Source organism: Parus major, chromosome 7 (genome assembly GCF_001522545.3).
Source record: "Parus major isolate Abel chromosome 7, Parus_major1.1, whole genome shotgun sequence".
Taxonomy (NCBI): domain Eukaryota; kingdom Metazoa; phylum Chordata; class Aves; order Passeriformes; family Paridae; genus Parus; species Parus major.
Genome location: NC_031776.1, coordinates 267669 through 281481, shown reverse-complemented (window position 1 = coordinate 281481; position 13813 = coordinate 267669). Strand labels below are relative to the sequence as shown.

At 47.1% G+C, this 13813-nt stretch overlaps 1 protein-coding gene across 7 annotated transcripts in view; it reads left to right on the top strand.

The window, feature by feature from the left end:
• HDAC4 (histone deacetylase 4) overlaps window positions 1-12793 on the top strand; it is a 175288-nt gene extending 162495 nt beyond the window's left edge. For all 7 annotated transcript variants that reach the window (XM_033516228.1, XM_033516225.1, XM_033516226.1 and 4 more), the window contains 5 exons: window positions 3920-4038; window positions 5595-5728; window positions 9392-9476; window positions 10526-10667; window positions 11119-12793. In XM_033516228.1, the coding sequence (XP_033372119.1) occupies window positions 3920-4038; window positions 5595-5728; window positions 9392-9476; window positions 10526-10667; window positions 11119-11158 (520 nt within the window). In that variant the 3' untranslated portion in view covers window positions 11159-12793. The remainder of the gene's footprint in view (window positions 1-3919; window positions 4039-5594; window positions 5729-9391; window positions 9477-10525; window positions 10668-11118) is intronic.
• The last annotated feature ends 1020 nt before the right edge of the window (window positions 12794-13813 follow it).

Genomic DNA, 13813 nt, shown 5'->3' with positions numbered 1-13813 from the left:
TGCCTGAACTCACCCCCCGAGCTTGTGGGCAATCCCAGATTTCACAGATCAGGCAGAAATGGGGTCAGTTTGATGGGAAAAATGCTGGACACGTTGTTCCCAAAGCCCTGAACACCTCAGAATGTTCCTGGTGTCTCTGCTGTTACTCTGTAGCTACAGAAACAAACAGTTGTAAAATTCAGGGACATTTTTTGGACCAGGATTTGTTGTTCCCTAACATTTTACATGAGCAGAAATCCTGTTTGCCTCTCAGTCCTCCTGATCCAGGTACAAACCGGGCTAAGGAACCTGCCGGAGAAATGGGAAGGCTCTGTCTGGTTCCTTATTACATGGGAACAGCAATTAGTAAAATTAAAAATGTTTTATCCACAGGAGTTTCCCTCTGAAATAGCTGCAAGGAAATTTTCATGATGATTCCAGAAGTTGTGTTGTATCTGAGAATTTTTTCCCCTTATCCCAAGGTCTCCTCCACATCCATAATTCTACATACAGCTCGATTCCACGTTTGTTTTTATTTAAAACACCTCAACCAGAAGGAAAAAGCCAGAACTGCGCTTCCCCCTCCTCCTGCTGCTTTCAAACAGCATTAAACAAGTTCAGGAACCAATTTTGGGGGGATTTGGGTTTTTCCCTGCATCCATAAACCATTTCAGGAGTGAGGAGGAGGAGGAGGGGGAAGAGATGATGATGTTTTGCCTGGAATAGTTGTTGCTGTATTTTCAATTTCATGCTCTCCCCATGCCGATTTCATCCCCAAATTCCTAATCCCTTTTGACACAGTAAATGACCATGGAGAAGCAAAGACCAGAATTCTTGGGAAGCTGTTTAACCTGTGGATAACATTTTTAGTTTATATATATAAAATATATAATGTGTATAAAACCATATATGCATAACATATATAGAAATTACACAAGATATATAGAAAAATATATATCCATAGATGCATATATTTATATGCATAATATAAATATAGACACTTAACATATATAAATTTATGCATGGCACATATAAAAATATATATAAAACATGGATGTGGCTGAGAGTGCAAAAAAGTCTCTAAAAAAGTGTTCAGCCTTCTAAGTTTCACCAATTTACTCACTGCAATTGAGCATTTAAAGCCCAAAATAACCCTCTGTAAGACTGTTTCATCTGCCTGTTGTTTATTAGGCATTTAATTGGGGAATTGGCTAATGCCAGGCTAAAAATTGTTCATTCAGCCTTCTGGAAAATAGATCTAAAATTGCATTTATCTTTTCCTCTCTCCCAAGTGATTGTAGAACACAATGGGGAGGTTTTGCTGGTTGCAGCCTTCAGTTTGCTCTCGTGTAGAGCTGTTCAGCTCAGCTGTAACCAGGCAAATAAAAGGATTTCATTTATTTTAAGCAAGCACAACAAGCTTCCGAAATTTGGGAAATTTCAGTTTCCCTGTTTTTAAAAAAATTTCTACATGGATTGAATGAATATTCAGTGTTAGGAATATTCATTCCTCAGTGAATAACTTTACAGCTACCTCAGCCATTCTTTCAAAGACCCAATTCCAGGCAGAACTGCTTATTTCCTGGGTAATAATTTGAATTTCTGGCGCTTTTTTATAGCCTCATCATCAGGGCAAAGCCACAGGGCTGCTCGCAGTTTAATCCCTGTTTCCTCTGGAGGGTTTGGCTTTACTGGGGTGGATCTGAGCAAAGGGGCTGGTTTTATCTGTGGACAAGGGAAAATGAAAAGCAAAAAGCTGGATGACTCGTGTCCAAAATGTTGTCCACAGATGGAGCCTCGGAAACACACCGGACTTTTTGTCTTTTTTTCTTAAATTAGAAAGGCAAAGTGAGGGAGTGCTGGCTTTGACCCTCCTGGTTTTACGTCTGTGGAGAGCATCAAAGCTGGAGCTGTGGCTTTGGGGCACTGGTGTCACACTGGAATTAGGAGAGGGTTTTTTCTCTCCTAGAACTGCCCCTGGCAGGGTTCAGGGATAGCCCTGGGGGCTGTGTGGCTGTGCTGGAGGGGTTCCTCTGTCACTGTCACCAGCAGCCACCTCCAGCCCAGGGTCACCAGCCACCCCATTCCTCAGGAGCCCGGCAGGATTGGACACCCGTGCCAGGGGATGGAATGAGATGGTTTTTGAGGTCCTTCTCAGCTGTTCCCTGCTCCATGAACTGTGCCATGGCTGAGAATCCCCATGGATCCGGGATCCCACGGGTTGCTCAGTGCTGATGGACCATCTCCCCACACCTTTGGGCTGGCTCTGGTGATCCCACACTTCCACTGAGATCCTTGCAGCTCCCATGGCATCAGAACTCAGGGAGGGGGGGAAATAAATCCGATGATTTGAGCTGTTTTCCCTGGGTTAGGCATGAAAGAGCTCAGCAGCACTTCAAAGCTCAGGGAAAACAAACCCTCAGCCACTGCACTTGCTCTGGAATTGCTGCTTCAAACCTCAGTGAGGGAGGGGATTTCTCCTAAGAATTTCCACCAAACTGTACTCTCGTCTTCCTCACAGAATCATCCCCCAGGGACAAAATGGAGAGAGGCAATCACATCACTGAAGGAGAAAATTCAAATTCCTTGTTGGGATTTTGTTTGGATTAAGGGCAAACTGCATCCCTTTTTTCTCGCAGAGGTCTCTGTGTCAGCGCACAGAGATCGGCAGCGATGGCACGAGGCTCTGGGGATTGCTGTGGCAAATAGCTGGGGGAAAAACTCTAAAAAAACCCTAAAACTAAAGCTGGGAGGTGTGGGGGGTGCCTTTTGGTTTTTTTGGTGCCTGTCCCTGCTCTGTGGTGGCAGTGGAGACTTGTGGATGGGTTTGCTCAGTGCCTGGCAGAGGTTGATGCCCCCTTAAAAATAAATTCTGCACAGGGGCATGAGCTCAGCTGGATGTCACAGGCTGCTGACTCTGGCAGATGTTTAATATCCTTGTGGCAAAAACTGGGAGCTTTTATGATCATCCTGATATCACTTGAGCCATCTCAGCACAGAACAGGCCCCCCATGGTTCTGTTTTTAGGGCATCACACAAAGACTCAACTCAATAAAGTGTGAGGTTCTCGTGTGTGCAAAGATTTACAGGTCCGTGCTTTGGGATGTGGGTAAAATAACTTCAGTTCTTGCTGTAGAACGTTATCCTGGCTGGTGGCTGTTCCTAGGATGGGGAAATGAAAAAATTACAGGTCAGGTTGCTCTAGGGATACATACAGAATTCAGGAGGTGCAGTTACAATGGGTAAAACATAATTTGGGAAGTGTGTCTTGATGTGGGGAATGGGATGTTTGCAACCTCATGTAGGTTTTGGGGAGAAATTGTGGAGTTTGGAGAGAGAGAAACCAGAGGGGGGGGAAAAAAGGTCTTTTGGTGAGAAACCACAGGAACAGAGCCCTTGTTTCATTTAAATACAACTTAAATACTCAGTAGGATGGGGATGCTGAGCAATTCCATCAAGGGTAGCTGGCACTGGGAGAGGTGGGTTTGGGTGGGATATTTGCATTCAAAAGTTGTTCTGCCCTGTGGGACACTCACAGCCTTTTGTTGTGGGGAATGAGGACTGCAGCAAGGGGGGAAGGAATCACTTTGCAAAGCCTGGAGGAGATGTTCTGAGGGAGGACTCGGAGATAATGCCTTGGGGGTGAGGATTCCTAGGTTGTTTTGCAGCCTGTGCCAGATGCCCTCTTCTTTTACCCTTATCCCATGTATGCAAATCAGGATATGATCCCAAATGGGAAACACAAGGGGTGACAACTCATTTCCCTTGCTCAAAACATGAGGTGGAGGAAACCCCAGAGAGTGCAAGGTGTTCTTCCAGCCAGACTCTCACTTTGTAGGGAAATAAATGGGCTTTGCTGCCGTGGAATGAGGGTTTAAACACCCCTGCCTTTGCTCAGGAGCCACCCTGACACGTGTGCCATGGATATTTTGTGTTGCAGGACAGTAGTGATGCCCATTGCCAACGAGTTTGCCCCAGACGTTGTGCTGGTGTCATCTGGTTTCGATGCTGTGGAAGGGCACCCCACACCCCTCGGAGGATACAATCTGTCAGCAAAATGTAAGTGGGGGTTTTCCTTTTGCTGCTGTCCTAGGGATTAAAGAGCAGTGTTCCCAGATTTTAATTTGTGGGATCTACTTCAGATCTTTCCTTTCAATGGCAAAACTTCCATCCCTTTTCTTTCCATTTTCATGGCATTTATCTTTTTATAATGCATATTTTGGCCTGGCTGAAGCCTTAATTTATTTCTTTTTCTGAAACATTGCATATTTCAACTTCAAAATATTCAATATGTAATATTGTGTAATTTATTTGTAGTCACATCTCTGCTGAATTAGAGAGTTATGCTGGCATTAATATAAAATGGCAGAAAAAGGCCATACCAGCTGTAAACACTCTCATTGCTACAAGTTCATTTCTTCCTCCAGGACACCTTATTAAAATTTTGAGCTGAGTATTTCTGCTCTCCACCTTTGAATTAATTACAAAGACCCACAAACCTTCCTTTTTTCTTTGGGTCCGAGATGTTTTTGGGAGATGCACTGAAATCCACTCCCCAGGTTATGTGGAGTTTACCTGGCACTGTTTCATTTCAATTAATCCAGAGGACAGTTTTTCTTGCAAAAAGAGTTTTATTATTATTTTTAAAGAGTTTGTTCCAGCCAGGAAAGTTATTCTCTACAGTGAACTTTAATACCTCGTAAAGGGGCTGAACCTATAAACTTTATATATAAAGAATAAAGTGAAATAGGTTTACAAGAGACAAGCTCCTTGAGATATCCAGAACCACTTGGGAAAGGGAAGGTCTTGTTTACCTGCTGGTTGAATTTGCCATGCTCTGCTTCTCTCACAAAACCAGTTATGGGCTGGGCAGTGGATGTTTTCCTCTGCCTGTTAATTTGTTAATTTGCTGACTCCCAAAGGGGTTTGCTCCAATGCAGAAAGCAGGGAGTGGGGAGGGAGGGTAGAAATTCCCTGGCTTTTCCTTTGTTTCGCTTTTTGATATTTTTTTTAATTCTTTCTCCTGGAGGGGGAAGGTTGCTTCGAGGACACGTTTTTTAAATCCTCACTGCTTGGTTCTGTTTTGTTTAAAGGGGGCAGAAATGTATTGTGTGTCATCTGATCAAAGTGCAGGGTGCCCCTGGAATTTTTATAGCATATTATGGACGGGAAGAGCCGTCTGCTGAGAACGAGATGTCAAACCTAAATCTCTCCGGGGCGCTGCGCTGCTGCTATCCCCACACAAACTGGGCCGGTTCCCCTTCCTCCTCCCTCCCCCAAAGCAACATCCAGCAGAAATCCTCCCCTTTCCCTGCTTCCAAAGGGAATTCTGGCTGCTGGTGTAATTTGGGGTGCTGAGGGGTGGCAGGGGGAGGATGGTGATGCTGCTGGTGGGGGATGGCCGGATCCATCGCAGGGAAGCCACGGCTGGAGCGGCGCGGCGAGCGCGCTAAAGCCCAACCTGGCTCGTGTTACGCGCCGAGCCCTTTCAAATCCCCGCTGGGTTTTTAATATGATGTAATTCCTCTCCCTGACTCTTTGATCCTCTGCCAGGAGCCCGATCCCAGCCGCCACCTTTGCCCTTCTCCTGCATTTCCTCTGTTCCCTCCTTGCAGGCTTCGGGTACCTGACGAAGCAGCTGATGGGCCTGGCCGGGGGCCGCGTCGTGCTGGCCCTGGAGGGTGGCCACGACCTCACGGCCATCTGCGATGCCTCGGAGGCTTGTGTGTCAGCCCTGCTGGGAAACGAGGTACAGGCACCCCCAAAACCTCCTCCCCCCTGGGGTTTGGGCGTCTCATCCTCCCATTTGCCAAGTTCCTGTCATGGTTTTGTGTCCTTGTGACACTTGGTGCTTTAAAGAGTGTTTGTTTTGTGCTCAAAAACCACCTGTGCTTTGCAGTCCATGTGATGAGGGAAGCAGCTAAGAATGATTTTTTTGGTTTGTTCTTTCTCCAAATAATTTGCTTTGTGCTCTTGGAAAAAAAAAAAAAAGCTCCTTTAATTAGTTTCTGAATTTGTTGTGCAAGCCTTCCCTTCTCTTTGCTCCCCTCTCTAGTCCTACAGCCTGTGCCTGCAGCTTGCTTGACATGATTTGCAGCTGGATTTTTTTCCTTGGAGTTATATTTTCAATTTTCTGCATGTTTCTGTGTAGGAAAAGCCTCAGTTGTGTCGGAGAAATTGGCCAGAAAGATCGGGGGGGTGATTGCAAGACAAGAGCCAGACAGAGAAATACACCAAGGTGTTGGGTTCTGGAGAGGTCAGGGTATTTTCCTACAGAGAAAACAGTAGATGCTCCATCTTCTCTGCCTTTTTCCCCTCAACTTGTAGTGTCGGTGGGATTAATGAAAAAATGCTACATCTACACATCTTTGAAATCCCTGCAGGGATGGTGACTCCACCACTGCCCTGTGCAGCCTGACTCAGTGCCTGAGCATGCTTCCAGTGAAGGAATTTTCCCTAATATCCAACCTAAACCTCCTCTGGTGCAACCTGAAACCATGTTTGAGGGTTTTTGGGTACGGTTAGTTTGGGCCAAGGTGCAGCACCAGAGGAGCTGAGCAGTGTGTCTGTCTCCAGTGGAAGCTGGTTTCTGGGGAGGGTTGTAGTTCAGTGACCATCAGGTGTCTGGGGAGTTGGAGCTTGGATCTGCATGGAGGTGTGGAGCAGTTTGACTTCCAGCCTGATGGAGAAGTGCTCTGTCTTGGAGCATCCACACTCAGCGTTAAGGGGGAGGCTGGAGTAGCCAGGCCAGGAGAGAAACCAGCTGGGATTCATCAGAAGCACCTGCTTCCAGCTTCCAGCATCCCAGCTCCCAGTGTCCAGGGAGCATCCTGCTCCTTGTGCTTGGCCAGGCAGTTCTCCAGGGCTCTGGGCACGGGGAATGGCTCCAGCCTTCACTCAGCCCTCGGGACAGCTGAAAACTCAGGAGGCAGCTGCCACACCAGCGTGGAAATGAGGGTTCCAGTGGTAGGGCACTGGCACAGGTTTCATAGAGAGGCTGTGGCTGCCCCTGGATCCCCAGAAGTTTCCAAGGCCAGGTTGGATGAGATTTTGAGCAATCTGGGATATTGGAAGGTGTCCCTGTCCCTGGCAGGGGGTGGGACTGGAAGAGCTCTAAGGTCCCCTGTAAGACAGACCATCCTGGATTCTGTCAGGTGTTTATTGTAGAACCCATCTGTTTTAAGTGGTCTCCATATGCAATTCCTCTGGCTTCATCCACCTTTGGGTGCAGGATGCACTTGGGAAGGGAAGCAGTGGGAATAGCCTGGAGGATGTCGTTCCTCCTGCTCAGTGTGCTCCTAGGATCACAGGAGGCTGACTGCAACCACATGCAACAACTTATTTACTAAGTGCTTGATCCAAGCCATGGATGTGTTAGGGAGTGTGAGGCTGTGGGGAGAGCTCAGCACTCAGGATACCTTGGATGCTGTGAGCTGCTTGGGTGGTTTCATTCAGCAGAGGGAATTATCTTTAAAGGTAAAAAACATTGATTATTTTAGTCACAGCTACAAGGACACTTTAACACAGACCTGCTCTCACATGTACTAGGTGGGCTGTGCAGCTAGGGCAATATTCCCTGACTTACCACACATCAGAAAGCAGGAAACACTCATTTTATCCAGGTCTTTCCTCGAACCTTTTGAAGGCAAGAGAGTCGGGGAGGGGGGGAATGGCTGCAGCTCTGTGCCGCAGCCCTTTGATGCAGTTTGATCTACAGCGTGTTGGAGGATCCTGCCTGCACACACGTGGACAGGCAGCTGTGGCCAGGGCAGGCTGCAGGGAGCTGGGCTGGCTCAGGAGCCGTCCTGGAGCTCCACTGGGGCTGGTAGGAAATGAGGGGAACAGTGCCAGTCCCCCCAGTCGGCGTCCACCGGCCAAGATCAAAACTCCCGCGTTGGGAGAAGCACGGGGCCAGCTCCTTTCCAACTGGCCAGGAAATTAAACCAGAGCTGGGGCTGTGCAGCTGATTACTGCACTGGGGAGGGGGTCAGGGCTGGGGAATGGACCTGCTGTGGTGGCAGAACTGTGCAAAGCTCACAGGGCTTCAGTGGAAATCAGAGGTGAGTTTGGTGCAGAGAGAGACTTAGACACATTCTGAGAGAGTTTGGGTTGTTCAGCCTGGAGAAGGCTCCAGGGAGAACTCCTCCAGTGCCTAAAGTGGCTCCAAGAGAGCTGGATAGGAACTTTGGACAAAGTCCTGATGGGGCAGGAAAAGAGGGAATGGTTTTAATCCATTTTAACCACAGAGGGTTAGATGAGATGTTGGGAAGGAATCCTTCCCTGGCAGGGTGGGCAGGCCCTGGCACAGGGTGCCCAGAGAAGCTGTGGCTGCCCCTGGATCCCTGCAAGTGTCCAAGGCCAGGTTGGACATTGGGGCTTGGAGCAGCCTGGGATAGTGGAAGGTGTCCCTGCCTGTGGCAGGGAGTGGGAATGAGATGAGTTTTAGGATCCCTCCACCCCCCAGCATTCCATGATTCCATGATTCCGAGGTCTGCTGGTGGCAGTGCAGACCTGTCAGCCACCATTCCTCTCCCATTACCCTGCAGAGCTGCTCAGTCCATCTTGGGCATCACCAGCCTCTGCCCTTCAAACAAGGAGGTGATGACTACCAGGTGCCTCATGCCCCGAGGTTTTTCGCTCCCTTTGGCACAGGCTGAGGCTGTTTGTGAGTGTTATTTCAGGAGGAGGAGTGTGCTCTGGAATCAAGAATGTGCTTTGTCTCAGTGTCAACCAAGGGGCCTTGGAAAGCTCTTGCTCAGAGACTTATCCAGGAATTGCTTTTGCCTTCACTTAATGTCATACAGAAACCAGTTTGGAGCGGAACTATTTTTAGAGTGGAGAATTAATAAAAAGTGCAGTCCATAATTACTGAATCTGGAATGCAGCCTCCCGTGAAGTACCTATGGAATGGCTACCATGTGCTTATAAGAGCAGTCTTGGCTGCAGCTTCTCTTGGCTTTGAGCAGAAGTTAAACTTTGCCATAGGTACTTTAAACTATTAAACTCTAACTGCTCCTTGCTGGGGAACATCCCTGGTTGGGCTTTGAGTGATGTTTTCAGCACAGTTAACAGCAGTGGACATCTCTTGTTTTGGGCAGCCCCACCTTGGAGGTTTGGGATGGATTCATTCATTAGTGGAGAACCTGGAAGGGCAGAGGTGTCTCCTCTTCTTGGGTTTTTCTAAAGGAAACAGAACAAATCCTAAAACATTCCTCCAGCAGTGCTGTCGGGCCTTTCCCTGGGATGGCACAGGCATGTTCCCACTGCAGAGCTGACTAATGGGAGGTGTCCCTGCCCATGGCAAGGGAAGGAATGGGAGGAACTTTAATGTCCCTTCCCACCAAAACCATTCTGGGATTCAATGGTGACATTCCTTTGATGTTCCCCTCTCTCTCTCTCTCTCTCTCTCCAGCTTGACCCTCTTCCGGAGAAGGTTTTCCAGCAGAGAGCAAACGCTAATGCGGTGCATTCCATGGAGAAAGTCATTGAGATCCACAGTGAGTGCAGCCCCACCCACCCAGCTGGTTCCCTGGGGGACACCCCTTGGGCTTCTCCATTATTCTGCCAGCTCCATGCTGCCATTTCCCAGTTTCCTGGCGGTCACTGCTCCCTGGACTGGGTTTTTGTGCAGCCACAAACTGGTGTTACTGTGGATGGAGCCATACCCAGCAAGGCTTTAGCCCTTCAGGGGGAATTGCAGAACCAGAGCATGGGTTAGGTTGGAAAAGACCTTCATGATGATCCAGTCCAGCTGTTAACCCAGCGATAATTGAAAGCCATAAAATCTCTGTAAAGGACAGACTGTCCTGCCATTAGAGGATGCACAAAAGCAATTAAGTATCTTCTGAATAACACAAGTCTTGTTGGGTGTTGTGGCACCTATTAATTAGGCATGGAAGTGAAGGAGGCTCTCAGGAACAGGCTGGGATTCTTGGGATGTCCTGTGCAGGGTCAGGAATTGGACTCGATGATCCCTCTAGGTCCCTTCCAAGGACAGTCTATGAGTTTTGCTGGCAGTTGTTGATATTTTAGGTTTATTTAGCCAAGAAGTTTAAAATCATTGTGTTGAATCTTGCCTGGAGAACTCTTGGAAGTTCTTTCCTCTGGAGCATTCCCTGTGCTCTTCCCAATGCAAAAAGGTCAACTGCCAACATAAAAAATACATTGGAGGATGAAGCTTCGACTTGGTGATCTTGGAGGTCTTTTCCAACTTTAATGGCTCTAAATACCCCTTAGACTTCTTTAGTCTTCGGGGATCTGCCTGCTGAAAGCACATGGCAGTCAGCAGCTGGGTCCAGACCTGAACTGCATCCTTCCCTCTCCTGCGTTTTTTGGTAGGGAGACATTTCCAAGCACATTTTCCCTTAAGTCTAGAAGTTTCTGAGGGATTTGAAGTAGAAAAGGAATTATTTGAGGACCTAAGGCCCTTAAAGTGAGAGAGTGTATCAGATGAATGTTCTCTGGGCAGTTCCAAGCTGGTGGCCGAATTTAGGAAAGCAGGAGCTGGAATGGTGCCCTGATGGCCTTGTTGTCACCTCTCCCCCAGGCAAATACTGGCATTCCCTCCAGCGTTTCGCCTCCACGGTGGGATATTCCCTGGTGGAGGCCCAGAAGTGTGAGAATGAGGAGGCGGAGACGGTGACGGCCATGGCATCACTGTCAGTGGGCGTGAAGCCGGCGGAGAAGAGGTCAGTGATCTCCCATCCCATTTCCAGGTCTGCCCAGGCAGGAGGAACAGCCTTCCAGGTTAATCCTCTCCTTTCAGCCGCTGCTGCCACGTTCCCCACATCCGCTGTCCCCCGTGGGTTCCCAAAAGACCTCCTGGGCTGCAGGGGAGCAACAGAGCCATGAGTTCTATGTGTGCACCCTGTACCTGAGTATTCTGCTCTGAGCATGGTTTTGGACCATGAAAAGGGATTTATTTTGCTGGGGAAAATGTTAATGTTGCCCAAGTGAGATTGTCCAAAAGCCCTTCCTGATGGCGAGTTCAGTTCCAGGTGATCCCTGCTGGCTGGGTGGGAAGGTGATGGGAACATAAGGAGTGAGACTTGGCACCACGAATTGCCCAACTATGTCACACCCAACCCTCTTTTCTCTCTCTACTCCCTCTCCCACCCTGCCTGGCTGTGGATCCCTCAGACCTGAGGACGAACCCATGGAAGAGGAGCCTCCACTGTAGCACCCACCTTCGAGCTGGAGTTCTCCTGTCTGTTCGTCTTCGTCTTGAAGCTCTGCCAAGAAGCTTTCTCTTGTTACTCCTGCGTCCTGTCACGGTTATTTCCCGAACATGGAAGGACAGCCAGGAGTAAAGCAAAGCAAGCGACACAAAAAAACAAATCTCTCCGCATCTTTGAGTCTCTTTTTGCCGAAAAAGAACCGCTGGTGAAGAGCAGCAAAGGACTGACACGTTGGGCACTCTTCCTCTGGTCCTCACCGGGAGCGGAAAGAGGAATGATGCCTGGAAGTCTTTGGCAGAGTTGCCAAACAAAAAATAAACAAAAACAAAACACGAGAATAATAAAGAAGTCAAAGATTCAACAACACAAATCAAACAAACCTTAACATAAAACTGGTGCTTACAAAGTTGATTACCCACAACTGAGCAATCTCCGCTTGAACCACTCAACCCATCGTGTACTTTCATTTCTTGGATATTTGGAAATGGCTCTTGCCTGCCTGTGAGTCAACGACAGCTCTTGTCGGAACGGGAACGTTGGGAGATGATGGTGAATTTTTAACGGGGAGGGACAGGGAACGAGGGACTCATCTGACACCTAAAGAAAAGGGAAGCAGAAGGGGGGGAACGGTAGCCCAGATGGAGTCGGCTTTATTGTCTCCAAAGCCATCTGAAGATGAGTTTGTGCCTTTTTTTTTAATTGATGGATTTGGTGCAGCTGGATTTTTCTGAAGTTTGAGGAACAATGCCTTAAGTAAAAATTAATTAAAAAAAAAAAACACAAAAAAAAAAAACAAAACACAAAGAACACAGCAGTTCCTGAATATTTTTCCTCTGGTTGGGAAAGCCAAGGACTGCCATCAGGAAGGAAGACTTTTTGGCTTGTGCTGACATGATGGTGGGAAGCAGGCATCAGCTGAACAGAGCGTCTCCAAAAACTGTCGACAAGTTTGGATTTGTTTTGTTTTCTTTCATTGCTGTTTCAGAGATAAAAAAAAGGAAAAAAGAAAAAAAAAAAAAAAAAGGAAAAAAATTAAGGTAGTTGCCAAAAAAAGTGGCAAATACTGTTGGGTCTTTGAAATTCAACCATTTTTAACAACCAATTTTCAGATGTTTTCTCTCTCTTCTACATTATCTAGTAATTGAACTTATCAATTTGGTTGTCAAAGCATGTATTAGACACAAATGCAGGTTTTAAGACTGGAATGCTTTTTATTAAAAGCAACTAGCATGAGATATTGCTTAAATTGTTAGGTATAAATATATATATGTGTATAATGTATATTCCAAATGTATTCCAAGCTTAGAAACCGGATTCCTATGAATTATTGAGAAAAATATTTATGATGCATTTATAGAAAAAAGAAAAAAAATATATGTAATAAATGCATACTCTAACAGTAGCCATTGGAAGCTCCCTAGGGACAGATTTGGGAATTGGAACGCCAAAGGTGCTTTTGGAGAAGGATCCAGGTTGAAACTTGAGGACTTTTCAGGTGACAGGTTGGGAAGTTTTTCAGAAAGCCAACACTTTAGCCACTGGGCAACTACCCTAAACATTTGTATTTTAATTTAAGGTTTTTAGTTGTGATCCTTTTCTAACAAAAATGAGAAAAAAAAAGAGTTTTTTATAGCAAAGACGCTGAATTTGCTGTTAATTTTTATATGGATATTTCCTGAAACCCTCCAGAAGCCTTGTTTGTGTGACTCTGACATTTCTTTTCCATTTGGCAGGTTTCCTTTCCAAACGGCAATAGCATCTAAACCTTTCTTCCTCCTTCTTTTCTTGCTTGTAATACATGAATTTTCTTTTTTTTTTTTTAATTTTTTAAAAATTTATTTATTTTCTGTATTGTTTTCTCTCCTTTTCCTCAACTCTTCTGTACAGTGAGCAGCTTTCTGCAGGTGTAAGGAACTGTGGGCAGACCGACAGAGTTTGTTTTTTTCTGGGAAAGGGCGTTTTTTACCGAGGAGGAGGATGAGGGACTGCAATGGGCTCTTTTGCTGTACCAGTTCTGCCGACTGTACATTTCCTCAGCTCTCTTGTAGTAGCTATGTAAAGAAAATAAGGAATTTTCTTACCTGGTAGCGTTCAGTGGGCGATGCCTTTGTCTGGCCCACGGCTCCTGGCGCTGCCTGCCCTTGGGAAGGCTCCTTGGACACTCCGGGACCGTTGGCGTTTTCTCTCCACCGGACATGCCCGCCAACTCCCCACCTCCTCTCTCCTTCTTTTTCTCTCCTCTTCTTCTTCTTCTGCTTCTTCTTCTTCCTGGTGCTGGGAGGGGTTTTGGAGGCATTTTTTTTTCGCCCCCTGCCCCGAGGAGGTCACTGCCTCCCGGGAATGCCGGGTGGGAGAGGCCGTGAGCCCTTCCATGGAGAGCGGGAGCATCTTCGCGGAGACGGCGCTCCCCGCGTGCCTTCTTCCAGCAGTGTAAGACAGCATATCCATCTTCCCAGCACAGCTTCTCCTTAACCACCCTTCCTTCTTTTATCCTGTTCCCACGGTGACTGGTGGGGTTGTTTCCAGTAACTTCTCTTCTTTCCAGTTCTCGAAGCAGCCGCTTTTGTTCCGTTCAGGATTCGCTCGTGGGAGGAATTGGGAGCGTGACCCCACACTGGAGGCTTTTGTTTCCTTCCTCGATTTCTAGCGCTGTTTCA